Source organism: Betta splendens, chromosome 5, assembly GCF_900634795.4.
Source record: "Betta splendens chromosome 5, fBetSpl5.4, whole genome shotgun sequence".
In the NCBI taxonomy this organism is placed as follows: domain Eukaryota; kingdom Metazoa; phylum Chordata; class Actinopteri; order Anabantiformes; family Osphronemidae; genus Betta; species Betta splendens.
This window is the reverse complement of record NC_040885.2, coordinates 6,931,496-6,951,087: the sequence shown is the minus strand read 5'-3', so window position 1 is coordinate 6,951,087 and position 19,592 is coordinate 6,931,496. Positions and strand designations below refer to the sequence as shown.

General features: G+C 45.4%; 1 protein-coding gene and 1 long non-coding RNA gene across 2 annotated transcripts; one reads left to right on the top strand and one right to left on the bottom strand.

The window, feature by feature from the left end:
• Positions 1-23: 23 nt before the first annotated feature.
• Positions 24-19,326, bottom strand: ptpra (protein tyrosine phosphatase receptor type A). Its single transcript, XM_029150899.3, has 22 exons — positions 18,917-19,326; positions 11,929-11,975; positions 11,661-11,742; positions 11,157-11,579; positions 8,532-8,634; positions 8,252-8,325; positions 7,730-7,866; positions 6,949-7,039; positions 6,666-6,742; positions 6,528-6,564; positions 6,332-6,429; positions 6,036-6,155; positions 5,779-5,945; positions 5,562-5,697; positions 5,302-5,451; positions 5,076-5,169; positions 4,911-4,987; positions 4,692-4,826; positions 4,341-4,466; positions 4,069-4,220; positions 3,656-3,791; positions 24-3,476 (listed from the first exon to the last, which is right to left on the bottom strand). The coding sequence occupies exons 2-22, from the start codon at positions 11,947-11,949 to the stop codon at positions 3,402-3,404; spliced, it is 2,511 nt and encodes an 836-aa protein (XP_029006732.1). The 5' UTR covers positions 11,950-11,975; positions 18,917-19,326; the 3' UTR covers positions 24-3,401.
• LOC129604090 (uncharacterized) lies at positions 10,156-10,885 on the top strand. Its single transcript, XR_008694690.1, has 2 exons — positions 10,156-10,271; positions 10,397-10,885. It is a non-coding gene; the product is annotated as an uncharacterized LOC129604090 (long non-coding RNA).
• Positions 19,327-19,592: the final 266 nt, after the last annotated feature.

The window sequence follows — 19,592 nt, the reverse complement described above, 5'->3', positions numbered from 1 at the left end:
AGTCAATAAATACTGGCAAATGGTAAAATTTCAAGCACTTTATTAGGTTTGAACAGTATCTTGCTTAGAAAGGCCATTCGGCTTTATATAATTATATATAATTTTATCATATATATATAATTATATATATACATATTTTCAAATGTTGAATAACAAAACACTAGAAACAAACAGGCAAATTAAAAATAGTATTTGCTTAAGACAATTATACCAAATTGAAAATGGCCAAAACAACACATCTGTAATACATTTTAAAATGGTCCCGATACAGTTCAATATAAATCTTTCATCCCTAAAAAAAATAAAATAATAATAAAAATAAAGAAGAGGCAGAAGAAATAAAAACAAGCAAGGCAGCAGACAGGAATGACATATAAATAACCTTACATTATGTACAAAAGGGGAGTGGGCTGTGAAAAGGATGGTCCAAAGATAAAGCCAAAAGGGGAAAGGAAGCAACAAGTGAACAGCAGTGGTTGGAGATAGATAGGAAATGTGAAGGATATAGAAAAATGAACAGAGCAATAGACATTGAGGCATGTTTTACTTTTCTTTTCACTGAATCTCAGGAATAGAGGGAAGTGAAACCCAGAAAGCTGTATCTCCTTCGTAGTGGCCCAAATCCATGCTTGCTTTGTATAATATTCAAATTGACACAAAAGTGATTATCATGGAATCCACATTTAAGTGATATGGAATGAAGCGAAGCCATCCAATTGAAATCAAATTGTTAAAAGAATGACTTAGTTTGACCTAAAACAAGAGGAATCAACAGCACAAATAAGTGACTTAAGGGAATGTTAAAGAAAAAAAACCCACAATGACTGACCCAGTCTGGGTTTTGGCCCTAATAATTCATCATAGGGATTTGTCACTTGTCTTCAGTTGGTATTTAAAAGGGAAAAGGGATTCACATGTAGGGTATGTTCATTCATTTGTAGATTAAATTAACTTGCTTTGTAAAGTGAAGCACTACCAGTGAGGCACTTAGTTTTAGTTCTATAGTAAAAACAGTTAGATTGGGGGTCTCATGACTTGGCACAGTGTTGTTTACTTTTGACAGTGTAATTCCCAAATATCTGAATATCCCGAAACAAAAAGGTGATTCTTTCCCAGTAAGTCACAAAATAAATAAACGTCCAACAAATGGCACCTAACTAATAGCGTGGGCACTTGTGAGGCTTTGGAATGAATCAACACCTGAAATGACAACGCACGAACAGCAACAGTTTCAGTGACTGGTCAAATAAACATATCTGCTACTTTGAGTCCCTGCAGGAGTTTTGAGTTCATACATGGTTACCATATTCCTTGATCAGAGTCAAATCATCTTTTTTGACCTGAAATCCCATTTTGGTTTTGTAGTTTTAAGGGCTTTTTGCTTTTGGTGCAAATAGTGCAGGAGTTTTCAAACAATCAACACCGACACAACCAGTTGTCCTAAAATCCAGCATGTACTTTAATGACATCAACTTTTAATAAATTAAATTTGATTGTGCTGCTTTCTACAGGCAATTACACGTGAGTGTTAGTTTGTTGTACATTATGTACAAGTCTGGGGCTCGTTTCAGTTAAAAAGCGACAAGAAAATAGAATAAATCACTTAAAAAAATACTAAAACGGTTTAAAATTCTTATGTCGTCCCAATAACATCGGTCTCATGCATCATTTCTGGATGCTCCTGTGAAAAGAGCTCAAACTATTTGTACAAGAGTCATGTTTGGTGATGAACCTAAGGTAAATTTGTTCATCTGGTAAATTTAAACAATCGTGGTATCAGTCATTTCCTGAGCTGACCGAGGTGAAATTAGGACCAAGCTGAATCCCTGTGGATAACTGACATCATTCATCTTTTATTACAATCATAAGGGGCCCGGCCTCAATTGTGACCTCATCTAACAAAAAACATTGTAGTTCAAGTGTCCAAACAGGACAGTGATTAACAAAAGGAAACGTTGATGGGCACTTCCACTAGTAAAAATAACAATGTGTACACATTTCATTGCTATTTTAGCAACAGCATCCAAAAAAACAAAACCCACATCCCTCAGCATCAGTGTTCATGGTGGAAAGTAACGGAGTCATTCTTTAAAAGTGCGACGTCATAGCATTATGAAGTGAGGCTGGTAAAAAAAAAAATCATTCAAAAAACATAAAAAACATCAATACAATCCGAAATACTGATGTGAATCTGTAAACAAAAACATTGTGGGGACTTTCTAATTTAATAATGGACTTATGGCTTGTCAAGATGATCAACAGTGCTGCTGATACTGTACCAGACCTTGAAATATAAAGAATTATTTACTTGAAAGCATGACCAATCTTGCTTTTTTTAAATTTGGGGGCAAAATTATATTTATTCTCTACTTCCTGTTCTAGTCTTGGATAGTAAAATAGCTTTCTTGTACTGAGTATCTTAACATGGTTGGTAGAGTCTCCAGACTCCAGAGCTGCACAACCAAGTGAGTGAAGGGCTTTGGCACTCAGTGGACAAAAGCCAGAGATGCCAAGACGCATCGTGTCCTCTGACAGCTTATGCTCTAGTTCACGCAAACACACAATGCACATACTCAAGAAAACAAACGCCTCCTCATATTCATAGCGTGTGTTTATGTGTGTGTCAACCTGAGACTTTGCGCTACACCCCAGAGAACCTTGGCTCCAGTCATAATGTTCTTAAGTGCCTTGAAAAATGTTTTGTAGACGTCACTAATTCGGAGTGTAACAAATGGCTGCGTGAGCGTGTGCGAGGGAAAACATCTGGGGGTGACATTATCCAAGATTTATCTGCAGAGGAACTCCTGGGTTCTGCTACCACACACGTTGCTACAGCGTGGCTCAGGCAAAGCAAAGAAATGCTCTCTCTGTTCCTAAAACATAAAACAATCCAAACCTCAGAACTTTGAGTTCAGACTTCTTACATTAGCCTCCAAAGCATTTGATTTATAGTCATATATATTTATATATATATATATTTATATATACTAATAAAATACATTACAGGTGCCACCCAAAAATGCAGCCAAACTCAAAACTGTGTCTGAAACTAAAGTAATAAGATGCAACACAGTAAGTATATGTACATATGGGGGAAGCAAGAAGGGGAGAAGGGCTGTATTAACAAGAACAATATTACAAAATATTCAAGAAGGCATCTCAGTTATTTTCTCTAATTGACTGCACTTCCCTGTCCTCTGGACCAAGACGTCTGTTCCCTTTTCCTATGGGCAGTTCATCCCATCCACAGATCAAGTTGTGATGAATCTTTAAAGAAAATTCATCAGATGGAAATATGCAGTTCATTGCGCGGTAATGTGTGTGTGTGTGTTCTGGTACGTGAATTTGCATGAAGTGTACGCTGGCATCCATCCATATATCTATCCATCAATGGCAGGACCCTATTTGAAGTTGGCGTAGTCAGAAAAGGCATCGATATACTCCTGGACCACTTTGTAGCAGAACTCGTACTGCTCCTGAAGAGGAAGAAAGAGCCACGTCAACCAGGGAACCAGCCAATAACACAACTAACACAAGGCAAGTGATTGGACTACAGCATCCTCATTCTAAATACTGACTGAAACGAGCTCTTGCTGCTATACCATTGCCATTACAGCCATTCAGTCAGTCCTATTTGACAGGTCAAGTTTCTTACCAGTGTCTGCACCATGTGGGGTCTCTGCAGTCTGAGGCTCTTGACTGTCTGAAAGACATCTAGGATGCCCTCCGCCTTCACCCTCTCCAGAACTGTACTCAATGCACAAAAGGTCCCTGTTCGGCCAGCACCAGCACTGTAAGAGGGAAACAAAACACATTTCATTCACAGTAACATCTACAGCGCAGTAAACAGGCAGAATATAGTAAACACAGAGGAGGCATTGTTGAGTCTGTATGTTAAAGAAGAATCATCAAATGTCACGAGGAAGATGGGAACAATTCTTCTGAGCTCTGAACTGAGCAACAAGCAACAATTTATATGTGTGGGCCATGTATATGTATGTATGTACATGTGTGTGTGTGTATACACATACAAGCAGCAGCTGAGATAAGTGAGAGTGTGAGCATTACCTGCAATGTACAGTGATGGGGTGGTTACCAGACTGCTGCTGCTGCTTCTGCACGGCGGCGATTAAATTGATCATTCCTTTCCCGTCTGTGGGGATGCCCACCTCCGGCCAGCCGTGGAAATGAAACTGACGCACGGCTCGAGCCTTGTTCTCCTGCAGGGACGGAGGAGGACAAAGGGATAAGGGCAGGTCTGCACTATATATAGCAGTGGATTTGTAAAGGACAACAGGCTTTGCTAGGACGTGTGGAGGACTGTTTGTTGAATGTCTTACCCTGGTGTTGGTGACCAGAAGGTCACGCACCGTGTAGCTCTCGCACTCCTCCTCCCTTTTAATCTCTATGGAAATGTCCCCGAAGACCACGGCTCCATCACTGGGCCAATACTGAGCACACTTTTCCTGCATGACAATTCAACAGTTAAACCCAACCCACCTTGATAATTACTGTGTATGCCAGGCATTCATTTCCATTCCTCACATTATCGACATGTTACACAAGACACAAGGCACCCAGCTACCAGTAAATGATCTAATATCAATATTCTATTTTAGCTCGTATCGATCTGACACCAAACGCTACATTTTGCAAAACTGCACACATGCAACATACGAATGGATCCACACCTGTCCTCTCTCCTCCAGCTCAGTGAGCATGACTATGGAGCAGCTCCTCCACTCCCAGATCATCCTCCAGAAGTCCTCCGTGGTGTGCTGCAGGGGGCCCTGGCTGGCCATGTACGAGTCCTTCTGACGGTAGCCCTGGGAACGGATTCGGGGAGAGGTTAGAGGACCAGCGGTACAAAGGAGAAAGATCCACCCTGATCCAGGCACGTTTACACTCACATCAATGAAAGAGGCGTTGACGTAGTCGGTGTTCTCCTCGCCACGTTTGACTGGAATGATCACTCTGTTGAACTCGTCTGGTGGGAGGAAGGATACAGTTGATAAGTGTCTCATACTGGCACAGCTGTACCGACTGAAGCCCTCATGTTTGGCCTCATCACTCACATGGAATAATCTGCAGCACTCTGTTCTTCTTCATATTGGCAGGCAGGTTGCCCGTCCGCATTTTGTCATTCTGAATCTTGATAGACGTGAGTTTCTAGAAGTTACATCACACAGATTAATCATAAATATTTAAAAATTCTGCTGTCTTCCAGAGCAGTGACACGTTTTACTGGAACGAGACGAGGTCTAATTAAAGAAAAATATGGAGAATATCACAGGAACGGACCTTGAATTCAGCCTCCAGGCCACTGCAGCCTGCTCCAGGTGACGGAGCATAGAGCTTTGCCAGGTGTGACTCCAAAGAGGTCACCTCTAGCTCTGTGTCTCCGTACAAATAGTGCTCTAACAAGGCCTGGAAGATGAACACATATTGCATCTGTCGGAAAGAGAAAGAGAGACGGGGAAGAAGACAAGTCGAAGTAAAAATGACAATGAGACAGGCTTAATATAAATAGGACATGAGTGTAATTTGCCTTCAGTACTTACATCAGTCTGGACCATCTGACAGCGCTGGGCTCTGATTCTGGTGACGAAGCCAAACACGTCCACCTTCCTCTCCGCGTTCATCATGTCCAACATGGCATCAATCACTATGAAGGTGCCTGTTCGCCCCACGCCCGCACTGACAAGACACATGTGGTGAGCTCTATGGCCTGGACACAAAAATTCCCAAAAATAAAAATGTAAGCGCTGCTCCACCTACCTACAATGGACCACAATGGGCCCGGCATACTGTGGGTTGCAGGTCTTGACTTTCTTGAGGAACTTGAGCATGCCAATAGGGGTAAAGGGCACCCCAAAGTCTGGCCAACTGGTGAAGTGGAACTGGGTGACGAGCCTCTGAGGCTTCTTCCCGGACACATCCCCCACCTGAGGTCAAAAACATAATGTTTAAACGCTGTCAGCCTTTGTCCTCATAAATTTACAATAAAATGCTCCTTATTAAGAGATGTGTGGTACCTGCTGGATGCAGAACTTGCGGATGGTGTAGTCCACCAGAACCATCATGTCCTCTACCGACACTCGAATGTTCCCGTATGTCCAACAGCCCTGGTCCGGCCAGTACTGGGCACACTTACACTAAAACATACAGTTTAGTTTACCATAGGGACACACTGAGGCAATTCAACACATAATGTTAAGACTAGTCGTGCTTGTTGTTATGTAAGGACTTAATTTAAAATCTACACAGATTCTATTGGTCGCAGCATCAGACGTAAGCACCATCATGCTCCCTCCAGCTTCAGCCTGCCTACCTCTTTCCTTTCCTTCAGATTAGTCACCATGACTATGGTGGCTGTGTTCTGCTCCCAGATCATCCGCCAGAAGTCATTGACGGTTTCCTCCTTTGGTCCTGGGAGCCCAAGACGAACACAGAGAAGAAGAGGGCAAGCAGTGAGCTACAATCAAGTAGTTGGTTCACTTGCACTGCACTCCAAGAACAAACCTCACCTTGAGCTGCAATAAACTTATTCTTTTCCTGGTAACCCTAAACAAGCAAAAAACAAAGAGATAAGATATAGAAGTTATAATATTTAAAGAACATCTCTTATAAAACAGGTAACAGAAAAATGATGCAACAATACAAACATTTATAAAGGAGGCATTGATGAAATCAGAGTCAGGGACGCCCTCGAGAGATGAGAGATGCACCCGGGAGTGATCGTCTGTTACCAAGGCCAAGACACAGAGAAAAAGCAAAAGAAGATCAGAAGAGCAGCATTGACAGAGCTGCACAATGATTAACTCTTTTCCTAAATGATATGGTGATTAGACTATCACTCTCTAGATAAATGCTGACAAAGTCTTCCGGGAGCTGAAAAGTCAGACGCACTGAGTCAGTGTCCGTCATTGTCACAGGGTTGTCACTCACATGGCAGGATGTTGACATATCTGTTCTTTTCTTTGTTTTCCTCCTTGGAAGCAGCATCACATGACGCCTGGATCGGGCAGACGGGCAGCGCCTAGACACCAGCACAAACATAAATCAGATGGGGATCGCTGTCACTTATCTCAGTGTGACCCTGCACATCATTTCCTTTCGGCTCCATTTCTTTGTATCTGGTGCCCGTCTAATAGAGATAATCACACCAAATGAATGAGTGAATGAATTAATGTCATCATGCTGCAGCAACAGGCTGATTGTCTGTCAAACACACGTTGGGAGCTCCTCAACTCTGCAGCTATTCAGGGAGATCTATTTTTTCATAATTGATCACTAAATTTGTCAGAATAGAGTGTCTTCTCCGATTCACCACCACATCTCTATCTCGTTGTCAACTGAATTTAAAATGGATGCAACACTACAATGATGTTTTTTAATTTAAAACAGCAGTGTTTGCTCAAGTTTTAAATCACATCACTAAGTAAGTGGAATATGACTGTGATCTTTAGGTTACAGGTATTTTGTAAAACAATGCCTGACTAGGTTATGCTGATTTCTCTGTCAAGATGGCATTTAGGAGTTTGTGTTCCTGTCAAGCAAAGTTCAGTTGCTATTACACTGTTTTCATAGTCTCTCATGGCGAGTGTAGGTGTATGGCAGCCTATTATAACTGACACATGACTTATTGTTAGTATCATCCAAGATTAAGGCAATTTGTATATTATTTTCCCCTGTTGGTGTAAATCCGCGAGCTTGAGTGTGTGCATACGTTAAACTCCTCCCTGAAGAGCTTGTTGTCATCAGCCATGCGACGGTTCATTTCTTCCTCCAACTTGTCGACAGGAAGAGGCGGGTACTTCCTGTTTGTGCTGGGCGAACGGGCCAATAGCGGGACGCTCTGGAGTTCTGTTCCAACAGGCAGACAGACAGGGGACAGGAGGGAAGGGTGGGACGGAGACATGAGAGATGAGGTAGGAACGAGAGAGGAACCGTCTTAACCAGCAACAGACTTTTTATCTGTCTTTACTACAGACGCCCACCAGAGGGCAATACAGGTCAGCGTTGCAACATGATGGCAATAACTGCAGCCCTGTTAGGTAATCACAGTGAACAAAAGCCTCGTGCCAACAGTCAGCCTGTGAAATGTTATCAGTCAGGGAAGCAGGATCAATCGAGCTTTATCAGGAAACACTCAATGACAAGTTTGGTCAAGCCGGTTGTGCATATTTACTAGCAAAGTTCTAAAGGCTACAAACTACAAATCACAGTAATGGTGGTGTGGTTGCTTTACCTGTATCATCGGACCGACCGTTGGTTAACCTGAAGGAGTTCGAATGACTTCCTGCCTGTTTGTACTTCTTAAACCTGTGGAAGAGGAGAACCAAAGTTCACATGATGACACACACACACACACGCACGCACACACGCACACACACACACACACATCGCTCTATTCTCACAGCAGAATGCCAATCAGCTGTTTCCATGGTAACCAACAGCACCACCTTAGGTCTTCGTTCACCTCGGGTCTCCGTGCTATATAAAGAATGTTATAAAAGCATATCACTAACCGGAGCATGTAGAGAATGATGATGATGAAGACGATGACCAGCAGAGAGGACAGGGCCACCATCACAGCTATGATCGGCATGTCACCAGAGGGATTGTCTACACCTGAGAGAGAAAATGAAGAATAAGTCGAACTTTGGTTCATAGCCAGAGCAAAAAAAAAAGATGTCCCCCTTTCTTTAGTTTGTTGAACGTGGATGTTCAAGTTATTCAAATATATTATCAGGATCAAAACCTGTGTTAATTTCACTAGGATGAAGAAAACAGGCAAAACCACAAATGTTAGAGGTTTAATAAATGAAACAGTTCTCACAAAAACATTTCATAAAAGGTCTATGGCTGCCTAATGTTAAGGCAGCATTCATTTATATTCATAAAAGACTTTATTAAAGGTAGGTAAAAAAAGATTCAGGGCGAGCACAGGCCTGTATGTCTGTAATGGCTGCCCATGTTAATATTTCAGTGGCTTTCTAAAGGAAAAGAAGAAGCAACCTGTCCTTTGGAGCGAGCGACGAATCACATTTTAACTGAGCGGGTTGACCATCACCTTCCATTACCGGATATACCCAGAACGGCTGCAGACATTGCTATATTATATATTTATTAAAGTTTTTGACTGACTTTGTTTTTATAATGTTAATTTAAATCTAAAGCAGAAATTGTGTTTTACACTTTCCAGGAGAAGTTGTTCTGACTCATTAGACATGACACATACCGAGTTGTGTATTGTGTCTAACGTTGTCTGCAGACTGCAATGGTTGACCTATTTGTATGTTTCCACCATGCACACAAGTTACTGTTTTAAGGCAAACGTGCAGTTGTCCAGATGACCTAACACAAAAGCAGCACAAAATAATACCCATTAGACTGCATCAGCTGGACTTTCTAGAAAGCTGCAGCTGTTTACATTAATTCATTGAAATCCCAAGGCTGCTCCTCGCGCTGCAAAGAATGCATCATTTGACTTTGTGCACCCTATGAGCATTTTGGGGGAAGCACTTTGGAGCCGTGCCCAGTTATGTTGCATTTTTGCACAGAGTTCCCAGGACTTTTCAGTGTTCTCCCTCAGACAATGTGTACATTGAAAAGAGCGAGAGCACAACAGGCCATGGACATCATGTGGAAAGGACACAGCCCTGACGGACCCAATGCCATCTACATTTGCTCATCGCACTCCACACAAGGCCCACAGACGACCAGAAGGAGACAATGGAGCAATTATATAACACCTAACGGGCCCAAAGTGATTATATTATATAATAGACATACCATTTAGTGCAGAGCATCTGTTGCATTTATGTTACCAGGCATAAACTCTGTTTCACCCGAAATTTGAATTTAAATGCTTTGCAGCAACAACTTAGATTCTTTTATTCAGAATATACTTGTTAATATAATGCTAGATAATGAAACCGTCTTTCCGAATCAATCAATGACATATGATAGTGATTTGTGATGCAAGATGAATAATTAATGTCGAAGGGAAGGATGAGGGAATCATGTTACACTTACAAGAAAATGACTAGGATGGGCAGCGGAAAGACTCAAAGCTGCCTAAAGACAATGCATTTGTATTTCATTCAAATCATATTAAACAACATGTTGTGGTAATGACACAAATCAGTAGAATTCCTGACTTGGCACGACTTGTTTTTAAATTAAAATACCAGACACTTTCGTCAGTGTCTTGCCCCTCCAATTTGGTGGTTTCCAGATTCTTGTGGATGACTGGTCAGAAGCAGGTATGTCACATCAGGATATTTCCAGCCCTGCTACAATGGGGTCTAAAAGCAGAAAAATGTTCAGCTGTCTAAAATATTAAAGGTCGCCTCTTGACCAGGAAGCCCACTTGCTCTCTCTCTCTCAGCCCTGCATGAGTAACACGCAACTGGATGGGGCCACAAGAACCCCCCACCCACCCTGACTCCATCCACAGACGATACAGCCTAGCTTCAGCCAGGATGAAGCCAGGGATTAGCAAAGTGAAGTGCAGGTTTCTGTCTGCATTCCAGCGACCACGTTGTTGGGTGCAGCTCACACTGACGCAAGCGTCCAGAATGCGCTGGGCTCAACAGGAAGAACAAACAAGCCCACGTCGAGGAGGCCACCCAGTCGCATGGACCGCGGGCCTGAAGCAGGAGAGCTCTTCTAGACAGGCTTGTACGCTAGCCTGAAGGGACCATGTCGACTCCACCGCTCAGGCCAAGAAGCAGTTTGCCACAGATAAAATCTAACACCAGCAGCAACAACAGAAAAATCACAACAGGGCTCTGAAACACATGGTGTGAACTGAACCCTATTGATTTCCCCACACTCTTGTGAATGGTGCTGGGTGGAAGCAGAGGATGTGAGAGATGTGTGAAAAACGTCCCGTGTTCAGCTGCAGGTTTTGCTGATTAATTGTGTGCTGATACTGAATATAGTCACAATTTCATCAATACACCAGTTACTGAGGTTAGAAAAAACATGGTGGTAGAAACAATTTTAATTATCTGACTTAAGAAAGAGATGTCAATCACTTCTTAGGCGCCCACAATCTCCACACCACTAAACTACAACCAGTCCTGCAGGTGATCTCTAATGACCCTTACAGTGTCTGTCACAGCTCTACATGCACCAACACTCACCGTGTGGAGTGGTGTCTGAGGTGGATGGCTCAGGTAGAGTGGTGGTCTCCATCTCCGGAGGCGGGGTGTCTGTAGCAGGGCCTGTGGTTTCGCTCTCCTCCACAGATGGGGTCGGAGAAGGGGGGGGGGCGGTGGTCGGAGGTGCCTGAGTGGCGTCGTTGGGAGTCGGAGGTGGGGGCAGGGGGAGCGGAAACTCAGCCGAGGTGTCGTTGGCATCAGAGGGCGGGATGTCGCCGGCGCCACCTGGCTTTGCAGTTGCAGCTGTGGTCGTCGTCGTGGCTGTGGTTTGTACTTCTGCTGTGGTGGTTTCCGTGGGTCCTGGCGTCGCTGGGAGAACTGCAGCGGCAGGTGTTATGGGCGGGCCCACGTGTACTGCTGCGTGCGTGACTGTCAGGTTCAGGGAGGCGGTGGCGTTTGGAGGACCTGGAAATAAAACGAACATGGTCAGGTCAGATAATATGCAAGTTTTGAAGTAGTAGCTGTTTAATGGGATGAGGGCTGTACTTGTGGAGGGGACAGGATCCTGGGCTGAGGCCCCGAGGGCCAGACAGAGAAGCAGGAGCAGGGGACACACACCCATTCTGCCCTGCAACAAAGTAAAACATGGAGATTGAAGGTTTCTGTGACGAATAATCGGCTGGGCCGTATACAATATTAATTTTCTCTGCTAATCCCAGAGGCTCAAGGCAACACTCCCTCATCTGAAATGAAAGTGAAATACTTGCATAATATTAGGCCGCGTATGTGAGCGAGTGTGTTAAATGTTGTTTACCCAAAAGTGCGACGTTGGCATCAAACACTCATTCGCCCAGCGTGATCCTAGAAAGCAAACAGAGGACATCGTTATAGTCTTATAGTTGTTGAACCGCCGCTTCATGGCCTGTTTTCTACTCGCTCCTTAGGAGATGTGACAGCACAATCAGTATTAGGCTAATTAATGGAAGAATGACACACAGGCAGAAGTAGCTGTCTATTCACGACGTCGCCCGGGCAACGGGACGTTTTTTTAGCTTCCTGGTGCTTCATGAAGTAAATAAAAGCTCAGGAAAGCGATTTTTCAGTAAGGAAAATTATCCAATTTACAGCCAAGGTCACAGAAATAAAACATACTGCTGTGCTTGTTGCAGGAGAGTTTCATCATAACATGCTCTCTGCCCGGCAACACTGCTTCGCTACGGAGCAGCGGTCGCCCGACGCATGGCGGAATTGGTGTCACATTGAAATTCCTGCCACGGCCGTGAATCAGCACTTAGCACAATGACATGACAGAGGACGGGCCTGGAGAAAGCGCGACGGAGGCCCCGGGCGCCGGGTCACGCAGCCTTTTGCACAATCCCACAGGGCAACAAAGCTGTTGTTTCGCTGACCGAGCTGCGATAATCCCCGGACTTAATCTCACAGTCCCGACCCGGGAATAATCCGGCGCATCTGCGCGCGTTCGCGGAGACACTTCCACTCGCGCCGAGTCAAACGCCACGAGGCCATGCGTTACACGGCAGATTACCAAAGCAGGGGGCAGAGGTGCTAAAAGCTAAAAGCTGCTGTTGTGCTGGTGCGAACCCCGGGTTCTGGTTTGGCTCCGGCTGCAGCCGGACATGGGCCGCGGTGAACAACGGATGAGGTCAATGAGGCAGTTATTAACCTACAAATCCAATTGTTTCTCTGCCTCTCTGCTGTCTCTCAGTCATCTGTCCTCAGTACGCCCATTAATTAAGAATAAATACGGCATCAGTAGAAAAGTAAATTTATTAAAAAAATTGTATTAGTAGACGTCTCCTTGCACCGGCAGCTTGTTTGTGTAACCATGAATCAAAGCCCACGTTTCCTCCGTCTGCTGTCAGCTTATATACACAAAACAAATCCCCTGCTACCTCAAAAACCACATCACAACCTGAAGCCCTGCTTCTACTATCTCCCCCTTCAGTACTCATTAAAAGGACTGACTCAGCGATAATGGACAAGCTGTGCCACTGGCTCCGATTAAAGCAAATTAGAGTTACACTGCATGTGGTATCTGACTTAACAACTAGCACTAATGGATATATTCACATCGACAGGCTTTTTTTTTAATGAAGCGTGACTCACTGCATTGTGTGTGTGTGTGTGTGGACTGGTGAATCAGGATGATGTCACCTGTGTTGGTGCAAAGTGATACACGCCGGTCCTGTTGCCAACCTTCGCTTAACAGATGCTGCAGGAGCCTGAAAGGCCTTTATATAGTGACAGCGTAGTCCTGAAAGTCCGACTCCCCTGAGATCAATCCTAATGTGTTTTGGCCTCGTGAGGAGCAGCGCTATTTCAGTAAGCGCTCGCATGTGTAGATGCATGAGGCGCTTCTTCAGGTCTGTGCTGGTCAAGCTTGTCATTAATTTAAGAGGCGCTGCACAGGTGGCTCTTTGAGGGACTTTAAGGGGTTTTATTCTGATTCAACTGATCAAAATGCAGGAAACATACTAAAACACCTTTGATGACATCACATCCTTCCTCACAAAACAACAGGTAGTTGGTTACCTTTTTGAACTGCTCGTGTTTCATAAACAGCTTTCATAACCCACTGATTATCATTGATCCTTGGTGTTCCTTTACTCAGTGTCCTGCTCTGTTGTGTGGTGGCATCAAATAGTGAAATGAATACATTTCCAACAGAGTCTTCACGTTATTCACTGCAGGGGCATCTATTAATGAATGTGAATGCAGTCAAAGAGTAGTCATGCAGCTCACGCTCTCCTGACTTTGAGCTTGTGTTGTGCAACCGAGTGAATATTAGACAAGGCACAGCACTAAGAGAAAAGCCTTTACAGCAGTCACAGTAGGGGAGAGCTGCCCTACGTCACAAGTCTAGAGAGCAGAACAAAAACCGAGAACCAACAGATTTATTAGAGGGCAAACACGGTGACAGGGCGAGTAATTGATAGAGCCCAATAGGTCTGTACCTGTAATTTATGGTCAAAAATGGCAAGTATGCATCAGCTGTAGTTGCCAAATAGTGCACAACTATCCAAGTAGTAATCAAACCGAAACTGGTCAAATCGTAGCTAAATGTCTAATACTTGATGCAGGAAGCTAGTAGTTATTTCAAGTATATGTCATGCAACCTTCTTTGTGTGATAGGATAACTCTTGAAAAGTGATCTAGTGCTGTAGTGGAACAAAAGACCACACTTCCCATGAGCCCTAAGCTGTCGAGGACCAAACGTCCCAACTCAAAGTCCACAACTGAGTTGTCAGGGCACAGAGGGTTCAAACGTGTCTGGGATATAAGCCGGACAGAGGGAACTGGATCCTGGAAGGTTTAACACAGCAGAGATTACTAGCACAACATTGAAATAATGAGTTTCAAAGGCAGATCTGGTGATTGTTATTGATGTGGATAAAACTGTTATGCAAGTACCCGTTCTGCCACACATGGGAGCTATGGTTCTACAGCAGGATTTCAGCTCCCTTCACCGGATCTGCCCCCACCGCTCCCGAGCAGAGGATTCCTATTTTTGGTTGTTTCTGTTTTAATCATTAAACATTTCCTTTGATGTGGTGCATTCATTGTTTTACACCGATTTCAATGCAGTGTTGTCGGAGCGGCATTTAGCAAATTTGGTTGCACAAATATCATTCAAATATTTTGTATCTTTAATTTTTACTGGTTTTATGTGACTCCATTTGAAGCAATCCAGAGTATCTGGTAAAAGTTTAGACACGTGTCAAAGAAAATCAGTGTTTTCATGAAAAATATATATTCACCTCGTGTAGTCATTTAACCCAACGTTTAAATCTTTCTGTGCAGAGCCAAATCCTTAAGGCTGAGCCTGACCAACTAATGAAGACAGTTGCCTCTGTGCCTGTGGCCAACTGCAGGACTCGCAGGAGTGCAATCACACAGTTGTGAAAGGGCAGGGCTGTTCCCATGCCATTTCATTCACACGGTGAAAAGAACACTTATAGGCAGAATATAAAGGAAGTCCAATTACATCTCCATGACAACCAAAGGCCAAGACGTAAGATCAATGCAAGGTAGTCATTTAATATGGAGGGCTCCCATTCAAGTCTGTGCATTTCACCCGTGCTTTTGTACGTACCTGTGACCTTAGGTGAAGCAATAAGTATCTTTTCCGACTGCATGGACATGAATTAATGAATAGCTTAGAACTGAGGCAGTTTTATTCTCTCTATTCTCACGGGGGGAAGAAAATACTTCAGCCTGAGACAAGAATGCTTAATGACTGCTGCCATTTCCGCAGCATATTATGATTTATTTAAACTGGAGTTGACCAAAATCTGAAAAATTATGGCCTTAACGTCAACACATCTCATTAATAATTCACGGAGGAGAACCTGAGGCAAACGAGCGGGCTGGAAACCCAACACAGGCGAATCCTGGAGACGTGTCAGTGGTTGGGGCATCTTCAGCAGTTATGCAGAGAGCATTGCCCTCCGGCTTTCTGTAAGACATCCTGCTCCACTAGCGGCCGCAGTGCAAGATAATGCTCGTCTGTCTGCATTCATGGTATAGTAACACTGTTTCTGTGTTTTGGGAGGAGAGGGTGTGGGGTGGTGGGGTCCAGGGCAACAGCTATACTGTGCATGCTTGTCTTGACAGACTGAAGTGGGCCTAAGTCAGGGCCGCTAGGATTCTTACACTAAAACAGACCACAGATTATACGTCCCCAGTGCCACATACAACAGCCACAATCCTCTGGACTTCCCTTTCTGAGGGATACTACTCCCTGCTGGTGTGGTTTCTGTTCCTGTGGGCTTCATTCATGAGCTGGCTGGCTGATGAAAAGATGAGGACAAGCACGGGATCGCTATTCTGGCTACGCATATGAGCGGGAGTGACCGCTGGGTCTGTTATTAAGACAGTAATGATGATTTGGGCCCATCAAAAGGGTAAAAAAAAAACCTTGCTTGTTTCGATGAGTGAAAGGAGTGAGCGAGCTCAGCTCAGCTCCGTGTCCGTTTCATTGTGGGGTTTCTCACAGAGCATGCCAAAGGCCTCTCGAGCGTTCCCACATTGGACACAGAGAGGATGTGGAGGCGCAAAGCATGGCCTCCCCACAGAAGCCACTGTGACCTTGAAGTGGGGTGCGAGGCCAAGCGGGCAACTGAAAGGCCACAATGTTAACCAGAGCGGCTATCACTTTCGACATTTGAAATGTAAACACGGAGACGGATTTTCACAGGCAGTATATAGCTGGGACCAGATCTGAGCATGAGCCAACACGCATAATTCCAGATTTTATTTACATTGTAGCGGTTTGAATTATTTGACCCCTCGACAAAGGTTTCCCAAGGAAATGTAAACAAAAACGTGGAGGCCAAAATGAATAGTCAATACTTTGACTCAGGTCCGACAACAGCATCTCGTGGCGGCTCCTATTCCTGCAATACGGTTCATCTTCGCTTTGCTGCAGCGGTAGAAACCTAAAGTGAAGCTTTTCGTGTCTTTGGAGACGGTTTACTACCACACTCAGCCCCACCTCCTCTCCTGAAAGATAAGACGAAGATGAAGAGACAACCATCGGAGATCGAACTTCACAGCACTGTTGTGATGATGCTCCTCCAAAATTACTTTTCTTCCCCCGACATTTTGAAGCGACGCACTGCAAGACTGCACGAGCACGGAAAATGAAAAAGATCCATAAAACACACACACAATATTTATAATTACAACTCCTGACTGGTTTTCAACCTGAACTCCACTTGATGTAATCTGCAAAAGGCAAGGTTTTCTTCTATTTTAAATGAAAAACATAAGCTAAAACGATAGAAGAACCAAAACCTGCTTGACCTGCGGCGGCTGCACAACGAACTCCAACGAAGGAATAAGCAGATCGCACAAAAGCTCAGGAGCTGAAATAACTTCTCACGTGTAAAATACTTATATAGAAAATTACAGCTGGTTTTTGAAGCTCACTGAATAAAAAAAAAAAAAAACATCGTCCACATCCACCCCAGCTGTGGTGAACCAGAAACATCAATTACGCCACATCAGGAGGCCGTACAATAAAAGGTTCACTGGATCATTTGAAGGATCCATAATTACTACTTCATAGCTACAAAAGAAGGGAACAGAGCAGGAGGATTCCCAATAAAGTTTTCCCCCCTGTCAGACAAGACGGTTGATTTATATTATTGTCACCCAACTTCACTTTCTGCATTGAGCAATGAAATGTCAGGTCAAGGTCACACGAGACGGCGCGTAGCTGTAATCGGGCTGCATAATGCTTCACAATCCTCTAAAAGTAGCCCTGTTTACGGTGTCACAGGCTGAATTACAGAGCTCGTCCACAGTGGAGCGTGTGGGCCCACAGGTGGAAACGAAAACATACCTTCCGCCCCACCCAAGCAGCCAACTCATAATACTGCATGAACACCCTGAAATTGTGAAATTTCTCAACGCGTGTGCAGCCTTTGAAGATCTGACCGTCAAAGTGTCGCGCAGAGTCCCACGGGGCCATTTCAAGCTACACTTTTGTTTATTTTTGGAAACCAGGCCAGCGATGAAAAGCGCTCACTCGCGTTCTTCTAAAACGCATCCAGGAGCCGGAGACAGAAATAACTGTTCTCCTAAAATAGCTGAAGATATGGGCACAGAAAGGCATTGGGTGGGACGATAGCGGCGCTTCTCTCCCCCTAACTCTGACGACCTGCTCCACAACCAGCAGCAGCTCCCACGGCCTTTTCCAGCGCAGCGCGCATCCAGGCCTGGGGCGCGGGGGTCGCTGGGTCACACGGTGCAGGAGGGTGCAGCTGATGACCCCACGGTGACACGTTGAGCCCCGCTGCAGTGGAAAAGCACCCAGTCTGAGGTACGACTGCGTTCTACAGTTCAGTAAATCAGTCCAGATGTGATGAGTCAAGCTCCAGCACAGAGGGGTTTTTTTCACATTTAACAAGCCATGCCTCCTCAGCCCGATGCTTATCTCTGCGCTGACTTTCAAGCAAACTGGTTCTGCTGCTGGACTGCTCTTGTAGCTGACGTTCGGTGGACCCGTTCACGCGCCTCACCACGTCCCAGGCCAAAGGCTTTACGAGCTTTTAACGGGGTGAGAAAACCATGCAGGCGAAAACGAAAAGGGAAAGAGATCCTCGAGACAGAAACGGCACGTTCGGCTACACCCAACAAAAAGAGGGGAGATTAATCATTAGAACAAATAAAAAAAAAAAAAAAAGAACTTTGAGGGGGAGGTTGTAACAGAGTGTGTGCGCACAAAAGCGTCAATGTCTGAGCGCCGGAGAAGAGAAGCACAAAGCAGCCGCTGTGATTTGACAGAGCGTACGAGTTAACGTTGGGGCGACCTAATTCCTGTTGTGGGTCCCATGAAGCCCCCCTCCACCCACAGCCCCCCCCCCCCCCCCACACACACACACACCCTGGACGCGTAATAACAAAGCGTTGATCAATAAAGTCTACTTCATAGACGCAGGACGGACCCGGACCCCCCTTTGTTCCAGCGCAGCACCATCTGCGTGGGCTCGAGCCCACTTGTAAAATGCTGCCGCACTCCTCCCGAAGCCCCCTTCACCCCCCACCTCCTGCCCCCCGAGCCCCTTCGGAAACGCTCCATCGGCTCCGGGGCTTCGCAACTCCCGCAACCAGCTCGGCTCCGTCCGCGCCCGCGGCTCCCGGACGCCGCGGGGGCCGAAGCGGCGGCCGCGCGCGGGTGACACCGCGTTACGGCGGGACGAGACACGCCGCTGCGGCGACATTGTAACAAGTGGTGGGGTTCGGGCTCCGCGCGGCGAAAACGGGAAAAAACTTACCACAACTCGCGTCGCGTCCGGAGGGAACCCGAGCGGGGTGGAAAACCCGAACCCGAGCGGGGTTTGGCCTCGTCTCGCTCCTCCACGTTACTCAACCCCGGCCCCGGTCTCCACACCCCAGAAACCGAGAGTGCGAGCGGGGTGGGGGGACCTGGGTGATGGCAGAGGAGGGAAGCACGATCGGGGGCTACAATTCACGCTCCGCGGTCAGTTCATCTGTTAAGTCCCGGCAGGAAGGCGCCCTCCACGGACCCGGGGCTCCCCCCGTTCACAGGATACTTTCTTGGCCTTCTTAGGTGTTAAATCCCACTGTTTATGCGCTGTATCCGGGCGCGTCGGCCGACTATTCTAGTCCGCCATGTTGTGTGTCTGTCTGCATAGGAAGAATGGGAAGCGAGCAGCGAATTCCCAGGCCAGGCCCCGTCTCTTCTCCGCTCCGTTCCTGCGCAGCTCACAGCGACCCCTGCTGGTCGAGCCCGGCGTTGCGGCGCCTCGGAGATTCCGCGCACAGGGGAGCGAGGGGCGAAGACCTCCGAACTCATCCAATCACGCCGTTACATCTTAATAGACATTGCTTCTATTCGGCCCATTTAACAGCAAGCGTATAGTTATAGAAAACGTTTCAGATCAACGAAGACATCAATAATAATGATATAATAATTTAATAATTAGTTTT